We start from the raw sequence: 26,360 nt of genomic DNA on the forward strand, positions 1-26,360 counted from the left end.
TTAAATTCTAAAAAAATCTCACCAGGTTCACATAACCACAAATCACTTATTCCCTTATTTTTAGTTAATATCAACTTTTTATATAGCCTTTTGTTCATCTAGTTTGTCCTCAACTTTGCTTCCATTATGGTGAGCTAGTTATTTAACAAAATTTTTCTATTTCACTCCAGTGAAAATAGTTAAATTCTTTCCAAGTTTTTATTGTATCTAATTCAAATAAAATAATTTGCATGATATTTATGAGAGACATGTTCACATTTACTTATTAACCTAAAGCACCAATACATAGGATGAAAGATATCAGGAGTCTACACAAGTATTACGGAGCTTTGTACATATTTACTGATTTATCTTTATTCCGCCACTCATAGAAATGCTGCTGTAAAGTTAAAATGCTTCTATAGGCAAAACTTCCAAGCTAATATTTGGGAGTGGTGGAATAATGTACAAACTTGCATCAGCAGATAATATAATCTTACCCATTACGGAAAGCAAAGGACACTTCAAAAATTTAAGCAAATTTTTTACTTACTCAAGTATCCTTCTAAGTGTTTATAAGGTAGCAGTACCCAGAAGTTAAACAGTTTAAAGTTTAACTCTCCTGTATAACATACATAAAAATTATGTAGATGGATACAAATTCATATCCCACACCATGATATCAAGTGAATGTATTTCTATATTTTGCCATCTAATCTTGTAAAAAACTAGGCACTGCAGCATACCATAGCAATGCATTAAATTTCTGCCACTACAAGAAGCATTGAGAGATTAAACCAACCCGATCAAAATAAATCCACAGTATTTGTAAACCTGTCACAGTTAAATAGATACTGAAAGGAATTCTTGTAAACGTTTACCCTTTTGGAATCTTTACTCACAGTTCTAAAAGTCTCTACTTCTTGATGCATCTTCTGAACTTTCTTGTCACACTCTGACTGTATCGCTTTCTTCTGCAGCTCTAATTCTTCTAAGGCTAGGGATTCTTGCTGCTCTTGTTCTTGAAGGGTTTTTAAACACTCACTCTGATTTTTTTCCTGTATTAAAAATTATGATTAAAACAATAAGCTATAAATATAGTCATCACACCTTCAAAAACAGTATACTAGGACATTTACAAACTGGTTAGTAGGAGTCATACACTAATCACCTGTATTTCCTACACACGCAGTTTGTATTTCATCTGTGAAAACAAAATTGTTATAAATCACTTCCATTTTCTCTTCTTGGGAACCATTTGTCTTCTACTTCCCTTTGTATGGAAAACATAATGCAATCCAGCCTTTCATTTTGATGTGTTTACCACAATTAATTGAGATTAACACCTTAGAGGAACAAAGGTCTGTCCTTACTTGATTCCACTGCTAATGTATTTTTAAGCTTCTATTCCTTATAATTAAAAAAATAACCTGAGAAACAGGTGGAATAATACAGTCAGGAAGGGACTGTCAAAGTCCCACAGTCCTAGTCACCAACACCATGGAGAAGCACAAAAAAGAACCTACTATTTGTTAGGTAAAATTATGTGATTATCTAAATTGGATTACAGCTTATGAAAAACAGCAAAGAATTCCGTTGAGTCCTCCCAGCCTGACCTAGAAAAAAACTCTTTTCTGAGGTCAAACACTATGAATAGTTAACCCTGTTCACGTAACACAACACAAACAGAATGATACCAACACTTTTCAAGTAACAGCCTCATTCTTTTACTTTAGTTGCTGTGGCTAATTGCCAATGATCCAGAAGAAGAAATTAAAAAACAGAAGTCTAACAAAAAGTTTAAAAAAAAAAAAAAAAAGAAGTCTTTCCCACAAGAAGCAGCTGTTAATTAATCACTATCACTGCTCACTATCATTATTCAGTCTGGATCATCGCATCTGCTTTCCTTTCATGTTGCTGAAGACACTGAGCTCTTTGACTTTTGGAGGACACTCATATCTTTGAGTGCAGAAGGACTCTCACTGTGTAACAGGGTCAGATTAAGACTTCTAGTCCCACCTCACACTTGGAGAAATGTCTTTCTACACATTTTAGGGATACATACAAGAGCTGCCTTCATCTTCTCCTGGAACGCCTTTTCTTGGGCCTGTAATCTCTCATTTAGCTCCTGATCTTTGGTAGCCATTTCTTTTTTATGGACTTTTTCTAGTTCAGCAACACGCTCCTCTGAAGACTTCTGTGTATCAAAGTCGGAAAAAACTAATTTCAAAATATTAAATAACAAAACGCTTTGTATTATTTCGTAGTAAGAAAAACAGTGCAACAGAGAGAGGAAACCAGAACCATCTCTTTGCTCCCTTTGAATAAGTAACAATCACTTGGAGTGCTTAATATTAAGCCCTGACAGTTCTTATTTTCAAGCCTGAAGTTATCCATCTTCTTCTCAAGTCTTTCCCAGTTCCACTAAAAGAAACACCACATTTTTTAAAGACTCTTCTACCAAGGTGAACTTAATGTTTTCAGTTTCAGTTCAAATGTGATAATAAATTGGAAAAGGAACTTGTCTGTGGCTTTCCCTGTATTCTTGTTATTTCATGAGCCAGAAAGTCGAGCGGTGATACTCTATGTAGACAGCCATCTACAACCTACATACATGCTTTATTTAAGAATAATGTAACGCAAGTCAGTCACCCCCTAAAGCGTCAGTGTATTCTCTTAGAAAAATAAATAACATAACAAATGTCAACACAAGAACTGTAATTTAAAGGTATTGAAATTTACAGCTTTGCAAGGCAAGTGCAGTTCTGCAATTCCTATCTGAATACGACAGATGAAGCAAATCTTAGCAATTCTTAACTAGCAAACAGTTTGGCAACAAGTTCTTAAATGCTTACACATACTGGGCTAGGATAATCATTAAAAGTACTTAGTATTAAAACCCAAAATCCTGGTGGAGATGTGTGAGCTGACTGCCATTAACTTCTTTTTGACTCCCTTTAAAGTCTCAAGTGTACTTCTAGTAAATGATTTTATTAAATACTGTGAAACAAAGCGTAATACTGTTCATTTTTACATGCCTCTAATGTACTGATTTTAAAATGCTAGAGAAAAAAAAAAATCTATATGGGGAGTTTTCTATTTTGTCGTAAGTAAATCTTTAATCCCAGAAATGAATTTTTACAGAATTTATTAATTAGCAAAAATTTTATAACAAAGTTATGATATACTAATGTATTTTACAACTATAATTTAATTGTAATTGAATGATTAGATTAAGAGCGAATAATACAGGGTGAGTTTCAGCTTTTACCTTCATAATCTCAACCACCTCTTGTTTCACTCTGGTTAACTCCCGTTGAAGATTTACCCTCTCTTCCTCACTTGCCTTTTCTACTGCTTTGATTTTTTCATCCATTTCTGCCTGTAATTTTTTCCGGGCTTCCTCTGTCTTTTGGGCAATACTTAGAGCCCTCTCAAGCTCTTCAAAAGCTGCAAAGAAAAAAAATTATATGATAGTCGAGAAATATCTATGTCCCTTGAGAGAAGAATAGAGTTCTCAGTAACTGTAAGTTACACAAGTAACAGAAGAATGAACTTAGGAATCCATCAAGAATTCACATGGGTTTATTATGTAGAAGGGAAAGAGAACTGACAAATAGCTGTGAATGTCTTCCAATACATTCTGTAGCTTCTATTTCTTCCCCTAAAATAACTATAAAATACATAAACCATATAAATAAACTATTGCTCCTCTTCTGGCTATATGTGCTGAGTAACTTTGAAGAAGAGGAAAAAAACTGCATGAAGAAAAGGCAATTCTACAAGCTGTTCTTCCACTAAAACAAGCAGACAGAAGCACAAACCAGGAATGACTGCTATGCAAGTCAGTTTTTACTGAATCATGAGAGTTCTTCCTGAATACAACACAAGTATAATACCAAGCACTTTATTTACCTAAGAGTTGTTCATTTCAAACTGTACAACCTAGATAATCTTCTCAAACTGTGGGTTTGGTGGAGTCCATACAGATGGCTTTGCTAATTTATTTCACTATTTACTTTTAATGTAGACTACTATCAATGCAATTCAGAGACACTGGAAAAACGCTTGTGTGTTATGAAGATTGTCCCGCGATTCTAGACTTCACAAATAAAATGTAAGAAAAAATTATTAAAGTCTTCTGGGAGCAAACCTTAATATCTATAAGATGTTTCAAAAGAACACTTAAGCTGCAGTCACAAAATTTATTTACATTTGCATAAGATGCACAAGTCTGCTGAAACACATTTTAATTTACAAATCAGAAGCAATAATTCCATGGCTTCTTCCCATGCTAAGGGGAAGTATTCCAACATACTTTATTAATTTCATAGATGATCATTTAGATATAAACAGGAAGCAAATAAATTCCTGTGTTGTGAGCTGGTTTTTTATTATTATTATTATTATTCAATACAAGTATCTTGAGTTACTCACTGAAACCGATGGCAGAATCTATATAGAATTACACAAGACTAAAATTTGATCACTATTAGGGAAACCTCTTTTCCTGAAAAGATTATGAATGTGGAAAACCCCTGCTGCATATCAAAGGAAAATTCAGTCTCAGAACAGTCTACTATGTGGTTAATTTTTTGCATACAAGATCTTTGGCAGAACACCACTGTAGAATTCAAAATCACAGTACCAATGTCAAGACTGTAATTTATCAGAGCACAAAAAACTAGAAGTATGTTATTCTACTATACCCTGGACTACTTGGATACTACCCTGGGAGTAGACAGAACAAAATAATTTTGAAAGTGTTATTTAGTATGCTAAGCTTTCTTCCACTTAGTTCTATCCCAAAAAGAAAATCATAATAGACACATACATCTCTAATTTCCTTGATTCACCATTACTTAGGAGGCATTCACAGCAATTCTCGTAATCCTTTTTTTTTTTTTTTTTTTTTGGAAACTATCTTTAATAACATTCAGGCATGAGTTTGAGAAGTGAATAATAGTTTCCATACCACATCTTCTGATAATATTCAGAACTGAAGCTTCTGACCACAGTCTATACTTTGGAGACAATGCTGCAAATATGTTTTCAAGTAACTTAATTCCATAAAATTGCATTCACCCAAATTCTGACCTTTTCCAGAATTTATTCTGTTTTCTGAGGAAGCCCTTCTCTGACTACTCATGCCAACAATCATGTTTTAGGGCAAAACAGGGTTGTTATTGACCCTGGCAATAACAAAGCACATCATTGTATCCACTTTTTCACTCCTGGTTCTACTTAAATAATGAATACAAAAAGTCATTGCAAAAAATCAAGAGCACTAGAGATTATTTCAAACAGCAAAACAGTCTAAAACATAATGCAAGCATGCATGAGGCTTATAGCTCCTTACTTTCCAAGCACAGATCTTCACAGTGCCCATCAAGGCATTTGCCACCTGGGACCTGCAGGACTCAAGTCCTCCCTCCTCACCACCCCAGGTACAACTCGGTCATGAACACAGCCCGCCCAACTGCATTTGAAGAACGGCACTGACTTCCCTGATTCTCCTCTTAGCCCTAACAAAAGCACGCACAGCCAGCAAAATTGGCCACATCCTTCAGTATTACAGCATCATAAATGGCTTTAAAAAAAAACCAAAAAACCCAAACCCTCCTCCCAAACCTATAGACCTTTACAAAGTATAGCTTGAAAACAAACCCTGCAAGTAAAAGATTAAGTTATTTCACTTTTCCATACATGTTTTCTGATTATTGCTCTGAGCAACGCATACTTTATTTTCATTTGAGAAACCTGTTACTTCTGCAAAAGGAAAGAGAATGCATTTGCCATAGCCCACAAATCCACCAAAGAGAAGATCCAAGTTCACACTAGGATTGACTACTGATATGTAATAGCTGAGCAACATGCAGTATGACAGCTGCATCACTGTAATCGCAAGCAGGATGCTAATACAAAAGCTAGATAAAAGCTGATGGATAAAACGCCAAGGGGGTATGAAAGCACAAAGAAGCAACACTTCACAGGAACACACTTAGCTCTCTAAAAGTTAAATTATATGCATCTCAGGCACTTTAAGCACTTAAGCAAAACAGAATATTTTTATTCAAAGTAGTTAATTCTAGCGTAGCATGACACAAGTGAGTTTCAAACCAGCAGAGGGCTAAACTATCATCGAGTAGACAGAACATGGTCTATATTATTATTACTTTTGATCTATGGGAGATTTAAAATCTACTGTGGATAAAAGCCTGGAATAAAAGTCCATGTTTTTACCCAAATACATCTATTCTGAATGCACAGAGTAAAGGCACTGCCTGCGTTCTTCCCCAACCAGCAGAGCTACTGTCAAGGGAAGACCTTTTAACTGAGGTACTGGTCAAGTAAAGTCTCACAAAGGCACAGTGGCAAATCAGAAACAGTAACAAGCACACCAACAGAGTCTCAGGTGAGTCTTGCAAAATCCCATTCATGTGACCAAGCCAGACAAACCAGAAACCTTCCCGTGCAGTATATAAATTACACAAAAAGAGCCTGAGCAGAGTTTAAGAAGTGCAAGGTTGCAAAACTGATTTTTATAAAACATGTGCTAGAGAGTTGACTGCCTTACGTACACTACTCCAGTCTCAGCTCCCTTCACCTTGCCTCCTACCAAGTATAACACTAGTCCCTACTGCAAAGACTTCTTGCTTACTCTCCCGGCCCTGCAGATGTGTTATCTTCAACTACAGTGCCATCTACTGCTGAAAATTGTGAAGAAAGCACTGAATAGGATGGCAAAGGGGGGATTTACATATTTTCCTACTGAAGGCTGAGAGCAGGCATCTTGTCAAAAGTTTGAGAAACAAAGCTCAAATTCATTCCCTACAGTTGATTTGTGCATCTAGGCAGGATTTTAAAGGCACAGTCCAAGCTTTCTGTTTCTCAGTAGAAAGGTGCAAAGCATACGTTTATTAAGCTTGCAAAACAAATATCGCCTACGAAGAATGGCAAAGTAAAGCAAAATGAATTTGCTTTCTAAAGACTTTTTGTTTACTGTACAGAATATAAATAAGTCAATAATCTGCATCCTGAGAAGTCTAAAGGACTTACACCAAGTATTCTCAGGAGAAACAAACCAGTTCACCAGTAAATTTACAGTACTATAAATAGCTTTGTTGAAGTAAAATGTAAATAATCTATGTATACTGCAAAGCATTAAAAAAAAAATCAGTTGCAGTTACTTCAAGTAAAAGTGCCTGAGAAGCACAGAATTTACTTTTCAGAGCCCAGTTCAAGCACCCAGTGTGTGATGTAAGAAAAAAGAGCCCTTACCCCAGTCCTGTTCATACAAGGCTTGGGAAAGGCACCATGATTCACTTATTGGCATGTGTGGATGCACAAAAACAAGATGCTCTGTGAGATTTCAACATAATGTACCTCTAACTACAAAAAACATGAACTTCAACTGGGGAGACCAAGTTACAGTTTACACAACACACACAAAATAAGCATACGTATCTTTTCACTATTTCAGTACACAAAAATGCATTAACATTAAATCAAACACTAGAGCATTTCACTAAAGTCACTGAATTACAAAGAAAAAAGCCAGACACATAACTCTAGACAAGTTAAAAAAATGAAGTGGAAAAATATACCACTTTTTAGCCTACAATATAGCACTATGAAAGTAAATTCCAAGTGTAAGTGTATTATGCTTATCCTTATTTTGCCATAACAGAAATGAAATTACCATTTCTACAAATACAATATGCCATGAAGTCAGTTCTTCACTAAACCATGATATAGAAAAAGAGAAGTGTAGAATTTTAAGTCATCTCACATCAACTATTTAAGAAACAGAACTTTAAAAGATGTTGACCTCAAATACATGAAACTGCCCAAATCTTAAAACTGATACAACTCAAAGGCTGTGACCTAGGAGTAATTTCAGGCTCTCCCAATATTGATGGTGGTTTTCTCAAATGCCTGAATGATTTAGTTCAACTGTATTGAACTACAATTCCATTGTACATCACAACATTCTTGGAATGTATAAAGCCAAGGAAGTAATAGGAAAACCTAATAAAGGTCACTTTACAATTTTGCCTACCTCAGAAGTAGTATTAATTAATTTTCCAAGGGTTCCAACATTTATATGTGTGCTTAACAGAGTACAAAAATAAATGCACTCAAAAGTAAAGTGGATGCTTATGCACCATAAAAGTTACCAAAAGTACTTGAAAATTTTATTTGAGAGAGAACATATTTGACACACAAATCTCCCCCTAGAAAAGTGCAGTGTACTCGACACATTTTTCGTAGAGTGAAATTACTTCTCACTACAGTAGTTAAGTTTTCCAGGTATCCAGAGCATCATCTCTAACCCATTTTCAGCTTCTGGCTATGTAAACCTGAGGAAATTACTGTATTATCAGAGCATGTAGATATTAGTCCATAATTAAGAGGTTTCTACTGCTTCAAAAAAATTCTGTTTCAAACAACTATGACAATAACTTCGTATCTACAGAAGTATTATAATATTCTTCAGCTTTTTTTTTTAATCATGAAGAAAAGCTTCCTAGTTTTCAAGATCTGAAAAAAAATCCAAATTCAGCAGGACTGACTGACTTCCGAAATATTAATTTCCAGAGCTAAAAAGATACATGCAACACAAAAGGGTAGAAGAGGAAGGCACCTAATCAAAATGTTTGTTACTTTCACAAGATGGATGTTCAAGCTGCTTTTCTGTATTACGGCAGAATTATCTATCCAAACTAATCTTTGAAATTAAAAGTTGTGATCTAAATCTATGTAGATTTAAAATAAACCCCTATGAACTGTATTGTTTGAACTTACCACTTTTTAGAGGAAGAAAATATGCACAATGTTTTATGCAAACTAACCACATCTGAGCTTCTGCCAAAAGAATGAACTCCTTTAAATGCCAAAAAGGAGTTCTAAAAGAGTTTTGATAGATATAGTGCAAAACAATTTCACTGTTTAAAAAACAAAGGGGGGGCGGATTGACCTTTTAACTTAGTTTCAAGCAAAAGGAGAACTGCAAGCACACATAATTAATGGTACCTAATTTCCATCAAAAGCAAAACTACAGCATGTAATAGTTACATAACCACTAGGTTCCAAGGCTGAAACAAAAGGAATCATCACTGCTGTTTCACTAAAAAGAAATCAGAAATGCTTCTGCTATGATTATTGAAAGAAAATGCTTATTATGGTTTTAACACATCCTCTTGTTTCTACTTCTTCGCAAGCTCTTACATACTCACTGCTACATTTTCTATGTAAAATACTGGTGGCATTATAATGATAATTTATGGATAGTTGCAAGTTTCTCTCCTGAATTTATATCAGCACAAAACTCTATCAATCTTTTTTTCCTACAAACCAGAAGGTACAGCTGCCCTTCAGAGTTTTCTTCCCAACTCCAGCTGAATTGATAACAGAGACAAACCAGTCAAACACATCCCTAAACTCTGTGACCAGAAGTTTAGTTATAATGCTAGCGGGGTGATATGTAGAACATAAGGAAAAAGAGCATCTCTTAATATCCATTCCAAACAACAACTGATAAAAGAGTGCAAAAAAACCACACTGAAGCTTTCTCATGTTTAAATGTGAAAGCTAATAATCTCCAGAATTTCTTACCAGCTCTTTCAGATTTTTCTTTCTGTTCTTTTAATTCCTCGCCTTTTGTAGTTATTTGTTTGATACGAGCACGCAGTTGGGCTATCTCCTCCTCCTTCATTTCCAAAGTTTCATGCATTTGTCGCTTTGTCTCTGCAATTACCATGCCCTATGGAAAAGGTCCTTGTGATAAAAAGCTAGCAAATAAATAAAACATATAGCTGAAACAATTTCAAGCCAGGACACAATCCTTGTCAGGAATAAACTTTAATCTATTAATACAAGACCAGAGATCATGGTATTTTTTTATGTCAGAAAACAGAAAATGATAACAAAAAGAAGATAAGAATATGGATTATTTTGAAGAGTAGCCAAAATTTATCTAGTGGTGAAAAGAACTCCTCCAGCAACTAAGGACCATCAGAAAACATCCTGCTTCTGGTACAGATATTCTTTATTCTTTGAAATAGGTATTCTGTAAACAAACCAAGACTAAAAGCATTGTAGTTTGTGTGCTTCTCCTTAGAGAATATGCACTTATAATGAGTGTTAGTCATGCTGCTTATTACACCACCAGAAGTTACTCCAAGTACCAAGACTGTGATAAAAAACAAAAAAAACTTTTAAGGAACAAAACCCCAAGAAACTCTTCATATTCCTAGGAAACTACGGTTACTTTTCCTTCATCGGACGTTTTTTAATTCATTTACATTGATTCTCATCTTCATTAGTGTTTGGGGGTTTGTTTTAAAGCTGGCATTAAGGAGTGTATTCAGCATAATTGCTCCATCCCAAATAACATCATCTTGCAGTATTAAGCATAACCTAACAGACAAATACCCTAAAGTATCTACAGAATAAAATTTTCAGGTAGCTTAAATTATTTGCTTGTTAAAACATAAACCAAACCACATCAGATGACTAAAACCAGCTTCTAATACCAAGAAGCCAGATCTTTTGAGTTTTAAACAATCTTCAAAAACTTCGCAGAGTTTAAAGAAAATTTTTTTGGTTACCTTGTCTTGTTCTAGCTGCTCAATCAAATTCTTTGCATCACGCAGCTGTGTAATCAGTTTAGTCTTCTCAGCCATGTGAAGGTCCTAAAAAAAGACCCCAACCACAAGTTTAAAGCACTGCCATCTGTAAGAAAATACCTTCTTCTGACAGACAGCTTAGGTTTGGCTCTGACTCTGCACTATGCTTTGGAGGAAGAGCACAGAACAGAATCCAGGGAAATTGAAGTAGGCAGCTTTAAATTACTTTTAAATCTCCCAGTTGCTAGGCTGCCTCATGGCTTCCATAATAATTCAGGTATCTGAAGACTTTGCTACAGCCTCCACAGTTCTCTCATGGATGTCAGAGCTGCTACAGTAAAACAAGCAAGAAATATGCCTAGGGCACCTGCTCTATTACCTGCATCTCGGCTTACGAGAGGATCTCAACACTTCAACATAACCGCTCATTACTGGAAAAGGTCCTTAAAATACTCAAATCTTTCTGAGCTCTTTCAAACTGGGCTAGTGCATAGATACCAAGACAGAGAAGAGAATCTGATCTCCAGAACTGAAGTTGAGTACAGCTATACTTATCCCATTTTCATGTTTTCATTACTATCAGCCACCACACTTTTACTCCACACTTGGCATTAATGGCCTTAAAAGGAATATCAAGCAAAATATTAATTTAGCTTTGAGCCTGCACTTATGTTATCTTCACTATACTGTGCTCTCCACTGTCCTGCATTTCTGTATTTTCTGTTCATTTACATAACTGATGCCTCTTCCACTACATCTTAAAGGTTTAGCTCTGCTCCACTTTTCTTACTTTACCACCTGTCTTCTGGGCTAGGACAGTCTTTTCCTCACCCCAACTTCCCACAACTACTTTATTTCTGATACCATTTTGATGGTTCTTCACACAGTAAGGCTTCATACCCTTCTTTACAGCTTTTTGAGTAGTTGCTCAATGTGTTCATTCCAGGTGGGTTTTGCACCTTTAACTCCAAAAAAGTACAAGGGCGGTTTGTTTAATGGTCTGCCCTATTAATAAAGTTTGGAAATACTGGAGTTCTTATTGTGTTTTAGTAGCTACCCATAAAGTTAAAAGCATTTTCCATACCTTCATTTTCTCCAGTTCCTGAAGTCTCTCTTCTAACTGTTCTTGAAGTGCCTCCTTCTCGTTGGTTAATTGGGCGCAGCGCTCCTTATGTGACCGAATCATCTCCTTACAACGTTGCAGCAAGTTCTCTTGGCGCTTCACCCTCTGATTAAGAGTTTCCAGTGTTTTAACAGAATCTTCATTACCCTCTACAAGACAAGATACCAACATTATCATATGCACACAGTTTCCAAAATGTAGATCTGTATTCATCACTCACATTGCGGGCAACTCACAGGTCTCTAAAGAAAGTTGTGCAAAGTCTGCAAAACTTCCTAGTGACTACTGTAACTGCCAGAAACATGCTACACATACACAGAATAGTAAATACAGTCTTTTACCTCAAATTAATTTACAAAACCCCAGTTACTATACAAGCTTCGAAACCATACTATTATTCAACAAGGTTTTCCATGCAATTAAAAAGTCCTTATGATTTATAAACCTGCCTGCTGCTACTAACAGAATATTCACAGGCAGGAAAAAACATGAAACAAAGCAAATAACCTCTCTCAAGTGCCAAGCACACAGATTCCTGCTTTCCCAGGGCTGGGTATGACGTTAATTCTAAAATATCCAGGTTGGCAATACTACAATCGGCAGGATAAAAGCCACATTTAGCGTCTTTCTGAGCTGTACTCCTCTCTGTACAACTAGCACACTGGGTAATATTTTACTGTGTGTTCTACTCTGATGCTGTGGAGGCTGTAAGAGTACTTGGCATGAAAATAGGATCAAATTCAGAGGTTCAGTTCACAACCATAAGTCTTACACATTATAGTCCAGAAGCAGACTCCAGCACAGAAAACATCTTTAACCCTGATTCTTAGGGACTGGATACTTACATTATTTCCTAAGCATTACAAAAGACATGACACTGGATAAGAAAATCTCCGATCTAAGCTTTTGTATCATCCTCATATATAAAAATCATGGCAGATGCTGAACAAAGAATATTTCAAGATGCATGTTCACCACTGTCTGAGCCCTACCTTCTATAAAGGATACCAATGAATGACACTTTCATTATATATCAGCATTATAATGTCCTTTGCTCAGTAATCAAACATACACAATACTGGGAGTTCCATAAGTCAAAAAACCTCTTGATGTGAGGAACATAGAATATTCAATAGCATGAATATCAAAATTGATCTTTGCTTTTACTTTTTCCGGAGGAAAAAAAAAAAAAAAAAAAAAAAAAGACAAAAAAAAAAAAAGACTGACAACCGGTCTCCTCTCTAAACTCCAGGGATAGGTCCTTGCTTATGGGGGACAGAATCTCTTAATCATATTAAGTGGGGATAGTAACAACATCTACCAGAAAAAGCATTAATTACAACACTATCATCATTATTGACAAAGGCAAGATGTATCAAATTTGAATTCTTACAAAATTTAGTATCTTAGAAGGGTTATCCTGTCCCCTGGCCGCCACACTGTTTTCAAAACAATTGTCTCCTAGAAAATACATCCTTACCACAACATGTTTAGCCCTAAGTATTGTTACTCCATCATAAATAACAGCAGGCTTATTCCCCAAAAGTCAAGATTTCTTGAAAAAGCCGCAATACCTACCATTGCTTCCTGGTTCCACAGTATTTTCTGTACTGATTTCTTTTGTTGGACTTTGAACGTGTGGTTCAGACTGAATATTTGGATCAGGCAATTCAGTGCCTATCTGACCATTCTGCAACCTCTGTTTCAGCAACGATACCTAAACAAAATGTTCTTTTTGTTAAAAACCCCAATGATTCTAAGTGGATAATGTTTTCATCTTCAAAACTAGAGAGAGTTAAATAAAACTGGTATTGGCAAGTAGAGAAAGGAAAAAAACTGTCTGTATTTTTTTAGCCTTTTTTAAAATCAGAATTATGTTTCCAATTAACAAAAATATATCATTATGAGTGGAGAAACAAAGACCAATTAAGCAAAACACATAAATTTTGCCAAAGTCATTTTAGCTCAAACATCTGCTAATGTTATGTTCTTGATAAAAGACATTACAAAGGTATTTAAGCGCAGATCAAACAATCTTATTTAACATCAGTGAGATTTTACACAGGTATCCTCTACCACAAAGATGCACTTAACTTCTAGATAATCGTAAGTTCTCAAGAAGCTTTACATCATCGCAGCAATTGCAATAAACGTGGACATATATTATAGGAAATACATAATTTACAAAAAAATAGTAGGAAGAGCAGTTTTAAAGAACATCTGTTGGGTAAAGTATCTTACCTGAGTTTGCAGGACACTAATAAGTTGATCCTTTTCTTCTAAGGAAGCATCAAATTCCTCTTGGAGATGTTTCTTAGCTTGTTGATCCATCTGGAGCTCCTGTGAATCATAAATAAATGTGTCTCAAATGAAAAATGAAATGTGAATGTAAAAGGCTTATCAAAATATCATGAAATAATATTAAAAATACCACTTTGCAGTTGCGACCCCAAAATACAACCATAAAGCGAGAGTATTTCTTTTACTATACAACATTCCACACAACATATTAAGAACATCCCATTATAATACCAGCATTAAAACAGCAAGAGTCGACATTTGATGCAAAATTATCAAGGATTCTTTCTTACTAAAAATAAGTATGTGTAGGGATCACTTCAAGCCTGCTCCTGAAAACTGATTTTAATGCACACATTTCTCCTGGAAGTTGAAGACTGAACTTTTGTTAAGTAGATTCTTCATTTAACTACCAGTTTAAGTCAACATAAACAGTAGAAATGTAAATTTCTCTTATGCTTATTCAACATGCGAGCATTCTAATATGACAAATGCCATTTGTAAGAGCAGAAAGTTGGCTTCTTTATTCCTCAAACATGTCTCAAATGAGAAAGCCAGAGAATGCCAAAGAACTTAACTATGTGGATTTACTTGCTACTTACTTGCATTCATTTGGCTGAACACCTTTAGAAACTTGTAGATGTTGCCTAAATGTATTAGTAGGATCTACATAATCTTATAAAATACTGCCTTAGGGAGGTTTCTTTTATTTACTTCCTATGCTTTTAAATACTTTTATTTCTTTAAATAATTATTTTTCTAATAGAAAATAAATGTATTTAAAGTTAAATTAATTCTCATCTAACTGCTTATTGAGAGAATCAGAACCATACACATTTCATGCGTGCACTGTAAATAATTTCCCAAACTTGTATTTTAACTTTTTTAATTTATATATTTACTTCATCCATGTCTATCTTCCCAGTGATTTACCCCAGGAAACTAACACCTCCATGACCGTTATTCTGCAAAGATCGCTTATCTAAAAGCAAGCACCACCCATAAACATCGGTTCTGTCAGCCAGACAAACATAGAGGATGATAGAAAGAAAGGATGAAAAAGCTAAAAAGCCAACAAGAGACAAAACACAGGGCACTGGATGCTCTCCTCCAACTCTGAATCTTGCTTTCATGCTCTCTTGCTGCCTATTCCTTGCCTCCAACAGCAAATCCTGGCTGACATAGCTGAGCCTGATACCAGCTTTGAGAACCACAGCTGCGTGAGCTGAGCCTGCTCAGTCATGCAAAGGCAGGACAGTGCTGGTAGGTGTCACTGGGAAAACTATTCCTCTCTTCCCAAGTAACTATATCCACTTTTTAACACTGCATTGCCTCAGGTTCTCAACAGCTACCGATTACACTTCTGCTTCTGAGCTTTAGAAGCAATTCCTTCTGAGCAAAGCAAAACAGCTCGGTGCAAGAACAAGTGCGAAAGAGATTTACTGAAACCAACACAGAAGTAATCCTCTTTGGATCTCGAAGTCCCTTCTGATCCTTCTCTGAGAAGGAGAACACTGATGACTGCTTGAAGACTGCTGTTCAGGAATTACTCTAACAGGAGAAAGCGAAGGTAAGCAAAGCACACATTGACTTCCAGGGACTACTTCACACTGTCAACTTGGCCTCAAAGGAGACTTTATTTATTCCTACATGGCCCTCTTAGCAGAGACTTGTCTGATTCAGCATTTATGGGGAAAATGGACTGCATGATGAAGAAAAGGATTTTTTAAATTAATTTCTGAAAACAACTTATTACATCAATTAATGATCTATTTTGTATTATTTTAGCTCCCACAATGGAAATGTACCATTTTATTTGTTATTTTTCTTTTAAGTCTGTTTTACCTAAAGCTATAACACTTGGGCTTCCAAAAGACCAAAAAACTACTTTTTGAAGTTTTTCAATTAATAAGAATTGCAGTGTTAGATTTGAAGGAATCTTTAAATCTACAAGAATCTATAAGAATAAAATTAAATTTTATGCCAAATATATATATAAAATTTTGTATATATTTCTGATTTTTATATATATGTAACATATATGCATATATATGAATCGGAACGACTATGACAGAAGAGGTGAAAAGTAAGTATGCACATGTCCAACTCTTTTTCACAATCCAAAGATTTAATTCTGGTGTGTGTGTGTATATATATACCTTCCAAACTTTACCAAATACCAGTAAGCTGGAAAACTAAACCCACTGGAGCATGCAGATATTTCACTTAACACAGAATGAGCTTCTTTCATTTGACCTTGTAGTGAACTGGAAGAAAAATATTGGCAAGCCACCTCTGTCAGTAACACTGTGACTTTTCCCCTTGTATGGGCTGACAGTTTAGCTTAGGACAGGGAGACAGCCCAGGCAGGGGCTCCAACTCAGACAAGCATGACAGACCCAGCAGTCTGGCCCACTGTTCCCAGCTTCTGCGGCAAAAGCAGCACGGATCTGAACCAAAGTGCTACCCCCATGGCACACACAATTCCCAGCCCGCTCACCTGGATTACACCCCGCAGAGCTAAAGAAGAGTGCCCCACAGTTTGCCAGCGACCTCCTTTGGAATGACTGGCTGCCCAACTGGTCGCACAGGAGCAGCCCCTCGCGGGCAAGCATGAGCCTTGTGTAAGTGCACGTCCCGATGCTCACAGTCACCGTCCCTCACCCTCAAAGGACAGACCCTGGCCCCTGTCTGCAGGCAAGACACCCAACTGCCCGGAGCTAGTCTGCCTTCAGGCAAAGGTGGGACCTCGCCATGGTCTCATGGCTCTTGCAACCTCCACGCCAGCACTGCTGCTCGGCAAGGCGCACCCCAAAAACAGGAGTGCAGCCACACAGAAAGCCTATGGCTTTGAACGAGCTGGTACTCAGCTCCCAAGCAAGGTAAGAGCATGGACAGAGAGGCTCTTGCACACCCGCCTCCAAACCTGGTGCTGCACCAGCTCTTGGGACAGTAAAAAGGCTTCAGCTTCGCATTCTGCTTCACCAGGGTTTGACAATATGGCTTTTGTGAACTTGCCCTTTTAATTTACTCTGCCCAATAATTTGTACATGTCTTTTAATTAAACCTGTGTTTAGTATCAATACCAAATACATTAGAGCTTCTCCTTTTAATTTCACTGTAACCTAAGGGAATAATAATCATAAAACAACCTACCTGATTTTATGATTGAAATCAAACTATACTACAAATCCATAAAAGCAATGTAAATATCATAACTGAGATAAAAATGAGTATTTTTTAATATTTTATCCTAATTTTTTTTACTGATAGTCATTAAAATCTTTATTTTAAAAGTGTCTGTTGCTTGTGTTTACCTAGCATTAGTATTTCTCAATACTAGAAGAGCAACAAATTGCACGGGAACATCAACTGCTGGGCCCAACAATACCGCAAGAACCACACACATATCTACCTATTTCACAATGAACAGAAAAGCAGTTCAGTCAGGACAATGAAATGCTCTGTCTTGGAGTCTGACAATAAGCTGCTGAATGGGAAACAGAAGAAATAACCCCATATAAACAAATAAAAACAAACAGTAAAAAACCCTGCTGTGCAATAGAAAACATTTTGTAAGGTGAACAAAAAAAAAAATCAAAAGCTAGGCAGAGAAAGATCCTATGTATGTGTGGTATAAAGTAAACATTCAATCAACAAAGGAAATTACCTCTCTCAGTTCTCCAATTCTGCGAAGTGCTTTATCCTGACTTTGACTTAGAATGCCCTTTAAAAAAAAAGGAAGAATAAACATCAGGTGTATTAAATGTAACTTTTATATATAAAGTATAAATAAATTCATAGAATAGTATTTCAGCAGAAGAATTAATGATTTGTATTTCTCCTTCAACTCAAGCTTGATGTGTAAGTATTATCATAAACTGTCAGCTGTGGGTTGGCAATCTATCACCTAAACTCAGATGATGTACTCCAGCCTTTTTTATTGCAATAGCTTCACAATTATGTTGACAAACCATAGCTTGGCTACCTTAAAAACCCCAGCTAAGAAAGTCTTTTGTTAAACACACACACATATATATACACAACATATTGTGTAAACACACACACAATATGCTGAATATTAAATCTATTTCCACTACACATTTTAAGATTCAGAAAAGCCTTGAGGTAAGAGAATGAAAAGTAATGCTTACCTGTAGCTTCTTCTTCTCCCGCTGGATAACTTGATAAGCAGACACTAGCTAAAATACAGAAATCAGGTATAATGATGATAATGCATCTGCTTACAGCTATCAAAATAATTTGCTTAGTTGTAACACTATCTGCATTTTCAAACTCTTCACTTGAGAAGGCTCTTCTGACAGAAACGTACTTAAATTTTCTCAATGTTTCCCTTTTCCATCTAGAAAGTATCTCCAATGTGTTAAAAAATAAAGCCTACATGCCAAAAGAACGAGGTTACTCTGCATTCATGCACAGTTTTCCCTTCACTGAAAAGACCTCTAGGAACAGTGCTTCAATACAGGCAGTCAAAACCCAACTGTATCAGGAAGTTACATCCCAGACAGCTACCCCATAGGGATGTACATTTTTAAGGGTACATGTCCCAGAGAGCTTAAGTAAAATTAATTTTACAATGAGTATGCATTAGAAAATACACTTAGAAATCTAACAAAAAAGGTCTGTGTAATACTGAATGTTCTCATGCCATGTGCTTTGCATATACCCATCAGACAAAGAAAGACTGGAAGTGGACAATATTTCTCATTGTAAGCTGACAAAAGGACTTCATGAGTAACTGTGCAATTTAGTTTAATTAAAAATTTGATCACAATTGCCTAAGCTGTCCAAGGCTGAAGTAGCATAATGGCACTTGGAACCAGAATATTTCATTTTCAAATTGCTGAAAAATTAAAGGAAAAAAAAAACCAAACTCCAAAACCAGAAAACTTAAAGTCAAAAGATATCTTCAAATTCTTATTTAAAAGAAAATAGTATTTTTCATAATTCAAAATTACTTTTAATTTCAAAGTCATACTTATTTTGTGGTTAAAAGAAAACTAAAGCTACTATGGATTATTTCCCTTACCATATTTTTGAGATGCTAACTTTGTATCCTACTTTAAGTAAGAAAAAAAAAAAATTACATCTTAAATACTCATTATGTATTGAAACTACTTTCTTCCAAGGTCCAGCAAAACAATTCTTTCCAACTGGACTAAACTCACAAAAATAGAAAAAAAAAAACCCCAAGCCTTTTTCATAGAGAAAATTGAGACTTGCTGGACAGACCACACTAAAACAACCAACCAACCACAAACCCACCAAAACAAACCTACAAACTGAAGAATTTTCATTTTAGCAACACTGTTTACATAAACTTTTAAAAAATACATCTTATTATACTAGCTGGAAAAGAACAAAAAATTAATGGGAGACAACTGTTTTTTCAGGCATATGATGAATACTGTAATTGCTATATACATATTTTAGATTCCAGGGATTTTGACACTAATAGCCAAAAATCTGCACAGGAATTTTTGTATTTGAGGGCAGCAAACGTTTAAAGAACTGTAAAAACCAGTGCAAATGTCCAGTTTTAAATACAACACACACTTTAGGGAAAAAAAAAAAATCCAACACCACCACTTGGAAAGCTTTGCTTTTCCCAACAATTTGGAAAATGAGTAGCAAAACTACTTATATCCTCGGTTTTCACTGAAATAGCAAAAGAAATAGTCTTTGAATGAATTCCTTCCAGGGAATACCTGGAAATTATGGGGAAAAGAAGTTATTTATTGAAAAAAACCACTTGCCTCTAGCACGTGCAAGGAATATATACTGTGGACTTCAAGAACAATTTTTAGAACAAAAGAAAATTTGCTGTCATGCAAGTACAAGCCATGCTACCTCTGTACTGAATGCCACCCCTTCTATGGGCTTTTAGCAGAAACCTTCATTGGCCTACTTTGTGTGAGTAACCACTAATTAATCTCTACTGCTGACAACATGAAATTATTTACGAACAAGAGAAAAGGATTTCCACGTTTTATTACCAGAAAAACGTTTGATCTATCTAGGTCAAAAATAACTAGACTTTGAATAATAATTTAACTTCCATGTTAGCTGTAAGTTGATCCATTTGCTCCAGATAAGAGAACAAAACAATTATCCACTACTGCAGTATCTGTTAGCCTCATCTTTTTCCCCTCTCCACCCAGGTAAGTCAGTCACAACACGGCCTACCTCTGAGTATTTTCCCCTATAGTTGCCCAAACTGCGCTCCATTCTGCGCAGTCGCTGCAGCAACTGCTCTTTGCTGAGGCTGTCCACGTTTCCCGGAGGCTCTTCTGTTTCACTTTCAATGTCGGAGGGTGGATCAAAGGTGGGACCAGCTGTGTCCAAGTCCAGTCGATTCAATGAGTCTCTTGAAGAAGTTCGTACCAGAGACTCCTTAGAAGAAGAGCGGAACAGGGACTCTTTTACTGGGCTTCGAAACAAAGACTCCATGGAGGGAACTCGGAGCTGAAGCCTCTGGGCGAAAGACTGAGTGTCACTCAGCTGCAAAAATTCAAAGCAAGTAATTACTTCGGCACTGCTTTAGGGCAGACAGACACACTGAAGCCCAGGAAACAGAGACCTGACCTGGGCAAAGGAATGACTGTTGCCTAACACGTGCGTGACACCAAATAGCTACCACTCCCTTAGAAGAAGAATCTCCTTGTGCAGAAAAATCAAGCATGCAACTACCGCATGTGGGCAATTTCAGACAGCAGCGAAATCCGATAAACTACAGCTCTGATTTAAACTTCTAAAATAATGTAATTCTGTGTAACCCCTTTAAAAGTGAAGAATATGTAACTAAAATAGTTGCATTTACTGTTGTCCCAAACTTATAAAAAATAGTGACTCACTTCTTCATGTATTAAACAGACGACTGTATTTATCTCAAAGACACAAAGATATTTTCCTATGATTAAGAGAACAAATTTATTGTAAAAGTCCTTGTACAGTAGTTCTAGTATGCCATCTTAAACAGTCCTTTTCTTATTTTTATTTTATTTTAAATTACTTTATGATTTTTACATAAAATGCAGTCATTGATTTACGCCCCTAAAGTACTTACGCTGGTCTAAACCAAAATGTTCTGTGCTATGGTACTGTATACTGCTGGTGCTACAGAAGTGATTTGAAAGCATTACTGCACAATGTTGCCCCCACAATCAAATGCCGGGGGACATGCTGGGAGCCAAAGCTAATCCCACTTCAGCAAGCTATGACCTCCACCTTTATCACTAGTGACAATTTTTTTAAGGCTATCAGTTCTTTTCCTTCAGCTAGAAATCAGCTTTCTAACCACACAATATGCCCTCTACTTTTGAAAGCCAGGTTAACACTCCATATCCCATGCTGGCTGTGTCGGTGAGCAATGAGATGCACCTCAATGCAGGCAGCCTGCAGCACGCCGTCAGATACTGCTAACCTGTCCCTACAAAAAAAGCTCCACACATCAGTGACAACACTTAATACCAGCTAATGGGATTACACACAAACAAAACAGCCTAGTATCCCGACAGGCAAGTACTTGTCATCCCTACTCCAGCATGAAGATATATACCGGGCACTTGGGCACTTAAGCCAACATAACGCAAAGGCAACACGGCAGTGAAAGAGGAAACAAATCCTCCATATCCTCCTCATACCTGCGGGGAGGCTGGTCCACTTCCATCACTTTCTGTGGATCTGGGAAGTGGTGGTTTAGTTAAGTTCTAGAGGAGGAAAAACAACTGTTAGAAGGAATAGACTACAAGGACTGTAATTCACCGATTCCTACAAACAGCATCTGTGCTTTTTCCTTGCCTGTGTTTTTAGTACTTTCTTTTGTATGTTTATTAAGATGTCTTCATGCAAACAAGCTAGTTTGTTAAATTCAAAACAGATTGCTGCAATATACATAACTACAAAGCAGCTATGTGTGCATGGATTAGTACGAGACATCTGCAAATGCTGACATCTCCAGTTAAATTATTCATAATGATTATTTATGTAACATTTATGCACAAATCAAAAGAAACACCAAAAAGACAAAATGATAGCAGGAAAAATCTAATTGATGACCAGTGTTGTTCACAGCCAACATGAGTAACAGTGGAATCACACCATCTTTCTTCATTTAAGAACATTTTGGGTGGTGGGGGTGTGGAAACTACCTGGAAAAAAAGTGCTGGTAACAGGCTGTTTAAGACTCCCAACAAGCACAGGAAGAAAATTAAGACTTTCAGAAAAAACATCCTGGGTAAAATTTCACACATACATTCCTCTGCACTCCCAAAGAAAAACAAACAAAAAACCCCAAATCAACACAACAGATGACAACAGTTTTGGGGTTGGTTTGGGTTTTTGTGGGGGTTTTTTTGTTTTGGTTTGTCGTTTGTTTTGGTTTTGTTCTGTTTTTAACAGAGTTCAGACATTTCTGTTCCTAGTCTGTCTGTCCTGCTTTTCCTATGTCCTGTGTTCAGGTGTTTTCTAACATGTACAAATCCAGATGGTTTTCTGGTGTTTAAACCAGGTCAAACTGAAACAGCAAAAACATGCTAGAAACCATCTTGGATATGAATTTTTTCCAAGAGAAGCAAAGCACTGTGACCTATCGAACAAAGTATGAAGAATTCAGCTAAGAGCAGCGTAACTTTTCATTTTTAATCAAGATGTACCCTGATAGTTATATGCAAGCTGTAAAAATCTAAGATGTATATACAACTGAAATATCAATCAATCATCCACGTATCTGCTACATAATTACACCCACAGCTTCTACTCTGTGTGGATACGCAGATAAGCATACATAAATGTAGAAGAGAAATTATGCAGTGTAAAAGGGCCTCAGAAAGGTTTGACGTGGAGCAAACTTAAGGAAGCACAAAAATACTGCAGAAGAAAGAAACCCAGACAGTTAAGGAAGCCATAGAAATCAGCAGTCACCCAGATTCAGACAAAGTGAAATGAGCAATAACCAGCCATACAAGAAGGCTGTGTGGATTTGGAAATTGCACTTCACCTGGCTTGAACGAAATCTGCATTCTGCTTCAGAGCACTATCCTGTGGCGGTGGGTTTATTCCTAGTAGATTAAGAGCTCTAACTGGGTTTTAAACTAAAGCACTCCTACATGTTATTCTCAGCTCCATTACCTGTTCTTTTTCATTTCTTAACTGGAAAGTTAACAATAAGGGTAATCAAAATAAAAATTTATATTCACAATTTACAAAGTGTCTACTATGCTAGTACTGGACTGACAACAGAGGAAGACAAATACTTTACCAAGAATTACAAACTAACTACAAACACTTATTTCAAAAATCATAAATTCTGATACCCATTAAAAGAACTAAAGAAAACTATGGAGGGTTTGTACACTAATTCATAAGAAAACTTTAGTAATATTTAAGATCTATTTTAGAACACAAGATTAAGTAGATTTAATAAATCTAATGTGGTGTTTATGAATATAAAAACCATGAATGCTGTTCTTTTCTGTGAAGATCCTTAAAAAGCTCCCATTTAAGGATCTATGAAAATCCTTAAAAAATGCCATTTCAAAACTAAAACTCATGTCACCACTTAAAATTTTCCTATTATTTGGGCTGGTGTCTTTCTATTAGATCTGTGTGAACAAAAGTAGAACCTATATTTGGGATTAGACTTTCTATTGGCATAAATCATAAAAGGGATACACTGGTAATTTTTTTATATAAAAACTGGACCACCACAGGTACCTAGCTGCTGCAATTCTAAGTCACTGTGCTCTAGGGCAAAAGGATCAGATTCTGGTGTCCAGACAGTGAAAAGTAAGCGTGAATCGAAGTTGCTATATATAAGTACTGATTCAAGAAGCTTTGAAGAGCTTAAAAGCCCTAGACTTTCATAAGCCTTAAGAGATGTTTCAGCAAAACTAGAATCACAGAGCACAGGCTGGCATTTTGAAAGTCTTAAAACCAGCAGAGTTACATCAGGGTTTCTGGAGACCAACAAAAATCTTTCCTCCACGAACCCACAGAACATACGCAACTATACCTCTATCCAAAGAGAGCTATACTTACAATCTCTAATAAAAACGTTGCTTTTTGTTATCAAGATGTATAAACCAGAGCTCAGTTTTAACTGGAGCACATGAGGACATTCTAGTGACACTTGTGCTTCCTTACCTCCCTATTTCTGAAATGCAAACTAATTAATTTTATTTATTTTTCAAAGGTATAAACAGATTTGTAAGCCTAAAGAGTAAAAAGCTTAAACGTCTGCATTTAAAAACATTTCACTCTTCTTCCCCCTTCTCAGGTATTCCTGAAATTGAGTAAATTACAGAGGAAGGAAGGAGAGCTTAGTACACATTTTCTTCCCTCATTTTCCTTTAATTTTTCTTTAAAAAAACCCTCTCTGTCCAAGAATATTTGAACTGTTTCTTCAAGCAACAAAACCCATGCAGCTTAGTTAGCAAAGAGTTTATACTAACTTCATCTATGCCAAAAATTCCACAATTACAGCCATTTCTCTATGATGCTCACTCTCTTGGATCACACTTCACTTGCACACACACAGCTAAAATACTGGTCTGTTTTAGCAGAATTAATACACATTAGTGTGTGTTGATGAAACTTTCCCTCTCCTGCATTTTTAGTTTACCTAGGTTTCCCAAATGTATATGATGGGTTTTTTTAATATATATTTGTATATAATTGGCCCTGCTCTTCCTTATAAAATTTTATATCATTGTTTTCTCCCCCCCAATTCTTACTGTGAGAGTACGGCTCTACAGCTTTCAAAAAGTTCAGAGAACAAAATCTGGTTTACAGGTAATGTATTATTAATACACATTGGTAACGTATTCACAGTAACTCGTACTTTATAATTATTTGCTATGCATGCAGCCTTGCATATAAATACACAAGTAAGTGATTCCTGCCACTAAAGTATACACTAAAAGATAATATAAAGACAACATTTGAGCATTCACAGAAATATGTTTTTCAAAATGCAACTGTACTAGGAATACTCTGCAGTGTAGTGAAAAACAGCCCACAACTATTTACTGCTGTAAGTGTAGAAAAGCGTAATTAAATTTGCAGTGAAACTTTTAAATAGTGATGACTGGACCTGGAATATGGTCAAAATACCTAGAACTGGGGAAAAAAAAAAAATCTAGTAACTATTTCAAAACTACAGATTTCAGCACAGTCTGAATGTCCTCTTTGCTCCCCATCAAAAAGCTCAATATCAAGAACACCATGACTGAGCTAGTAATGATTCTGTGCTCTCAGGGCATACTCTAAACAAGCATAACCCTTTACAACAAATGAAGACTTTCCACAGATCACCTTTTTAATCACTGTTTCAATCCAATCTTGTTTAGCTTGAGAGAGACAAGTCCAACACAACATGGTGTGTTGTGCTATGTCCATCTGCTTATCAAATTTCTACCCTGTTACAGCTTTTGGTGACTTGTAGTTTTCAGCCTCTGCATGAGCAGCAAAAAAGCACTTGCTAAACTGGAAAAGCAAAGTAATCATGAAATATGAGGATGAGCTGGGACTCTAAAATAAACACTGTGTTTTGAATCACTATGGACTCAGGAATGTCATGCCTCTGAAACATGTGAAAGATGCCATCCCAGTCCTGTGACAATAATGAGAAGAATACAGCTTTGTATGTGCATATGTTAGCACGTAGAAGGCTGCTTTCCTCCCTATGCCTGCTTCTTTTTCTCCACTACTTGTTCTCTTCCCACTGAGCTTCTCCACTTGTATAGTATGAAAAAAAAAAACAAAACCATAAACATTTCCAGGCAAAGAAATATATATTTTAAATAAAATCTAATTTTTAAAAAGACTGTTTATCCTCACAATAATAGCTGCCAGGTTACCAACTAGAAGTAGCTGAATTTCATTATCTAGATGAAATAATTATTTCCTGCTACCATTAGTAGTAAATGACATTGTGAGGCTTTCACTGTACACAGCAAAAAGCACAAAATTTTTAGACAAAAAACAATCTCAATGTTTATCATGTCCATTTATCTTGAAATACATACAGACATACATAAAAATGAAGAGGAACACTTTCAATGGCATTAATGAATTCTAAGCAACAAACGTACAAACTTGTGCAACAATTATTCAAAAGTTGTGTATTGTTACCTGTATAACAGAAAACGTGTTAATTTTTTTAAGTTACAATAAATTCACATCATACAGCACACCAGCCAGGAGCTATCAGGTACTACCTCCGTGAAATTTAGTGCAGGGTTAGCAACAGAGTAGTTAAGATGCCTTTGTGAGAACAAGCCACAAGCAACACTAGGTTTGCCTTCTAG

At 36.1% G+C, this 26,360-nt stretch overlaps 1 protein-coding gene across 12 annotated transcripts in view; it reads right to left on the minus strand.

Moving 5' to 3' along the window:
- The window catches only part of GOLGA4 (golgin A4), a 75,230-nt gene that overhangs the window by 33,740 nt on the left and 15,130 nt on the right, over nucleotides 1–26,360 (minus strand). For 9 of the 12 annotated variants that reach the window (XM_010581767.1, XM_010581766.1, XM_010581760.1 and 6 more), the window contains 12 exons: nucleotides 21,696–21,761; nucleotides 20,239–20,553; nucleotides 18,186–18,233; nucleotides 17,702–17,758; nucleotides 13,975–14,073; nucleotides 13,312–13,450; nucleotides 11,695–11,882; nucleotides 10,593–10,676; nucleotides 9,598–9,745; nucleotides 3,251–3,429; nucleotides 2,045–2,176; nucleotides 882–1,037 (listed from right to left, as the gene is read on the minus strand). In XM_010581767.1, coding sequence (XP_010580069.1) covers nucleotides 882–1,037; nucleotides 2,045–2,176; nucleotides 3,251–3,429; nucleotides 9,598–9,745; nucleotides 10,593–10,676; nucleotides 11,695–11,882; nucleotides 13,312–13,450; nucleotides 13,975–14,073; nucleotides 17,702–17,758; nucleotides 18,186–18,233; nucleotides 20,239–20,502 — 1,494 coding nt within the window. In that variant the 5' untranslated portion in view covers nucleotides 20,503–20,553; nucleotides 21,696–21,761. Of the gene's footprint in view, nucleotides 1–881; nucleotides 1,038–2,044; nucleotides 2,177–3,250; nucleotides 3,430–9,597; nucleotides 9,774–10,592; nucleotides 10,677–11,694; nucleotides 11,883–13,311; nucleotides 13,451–13,974; nucleotides 14,074–17,701; nucleotides 17,759–18,185; nucleotides 18,234–20,238; nucleotides 20,554–21,695; nucleotides 21,762–26,360 lie in introns of those variants that run through there. The other 3 variants (XM_010581763.1, XM_010581762.1, XM_010581768.1) reach the window with 3 other exon arrangements.

This window comes from Haliaeetus leucocephalus, unplaced genomic scaffold (assembly GCF_000737465.1).
Source record: "Haliaeetus leucocephalus isolate CR32 unplaced genomic scaffold, Haliaeetus_leucocephalus-4.0 Scaffold808, whole genome shotgun sequence".
In the NCBI taxonomy this organism is placed as follows: Eukaryota; Metazoa; Chordata; class Aves; order Accipitriformes; family Accipitridae; genus Haliaeetus; species Haliaeetus leucocephalus.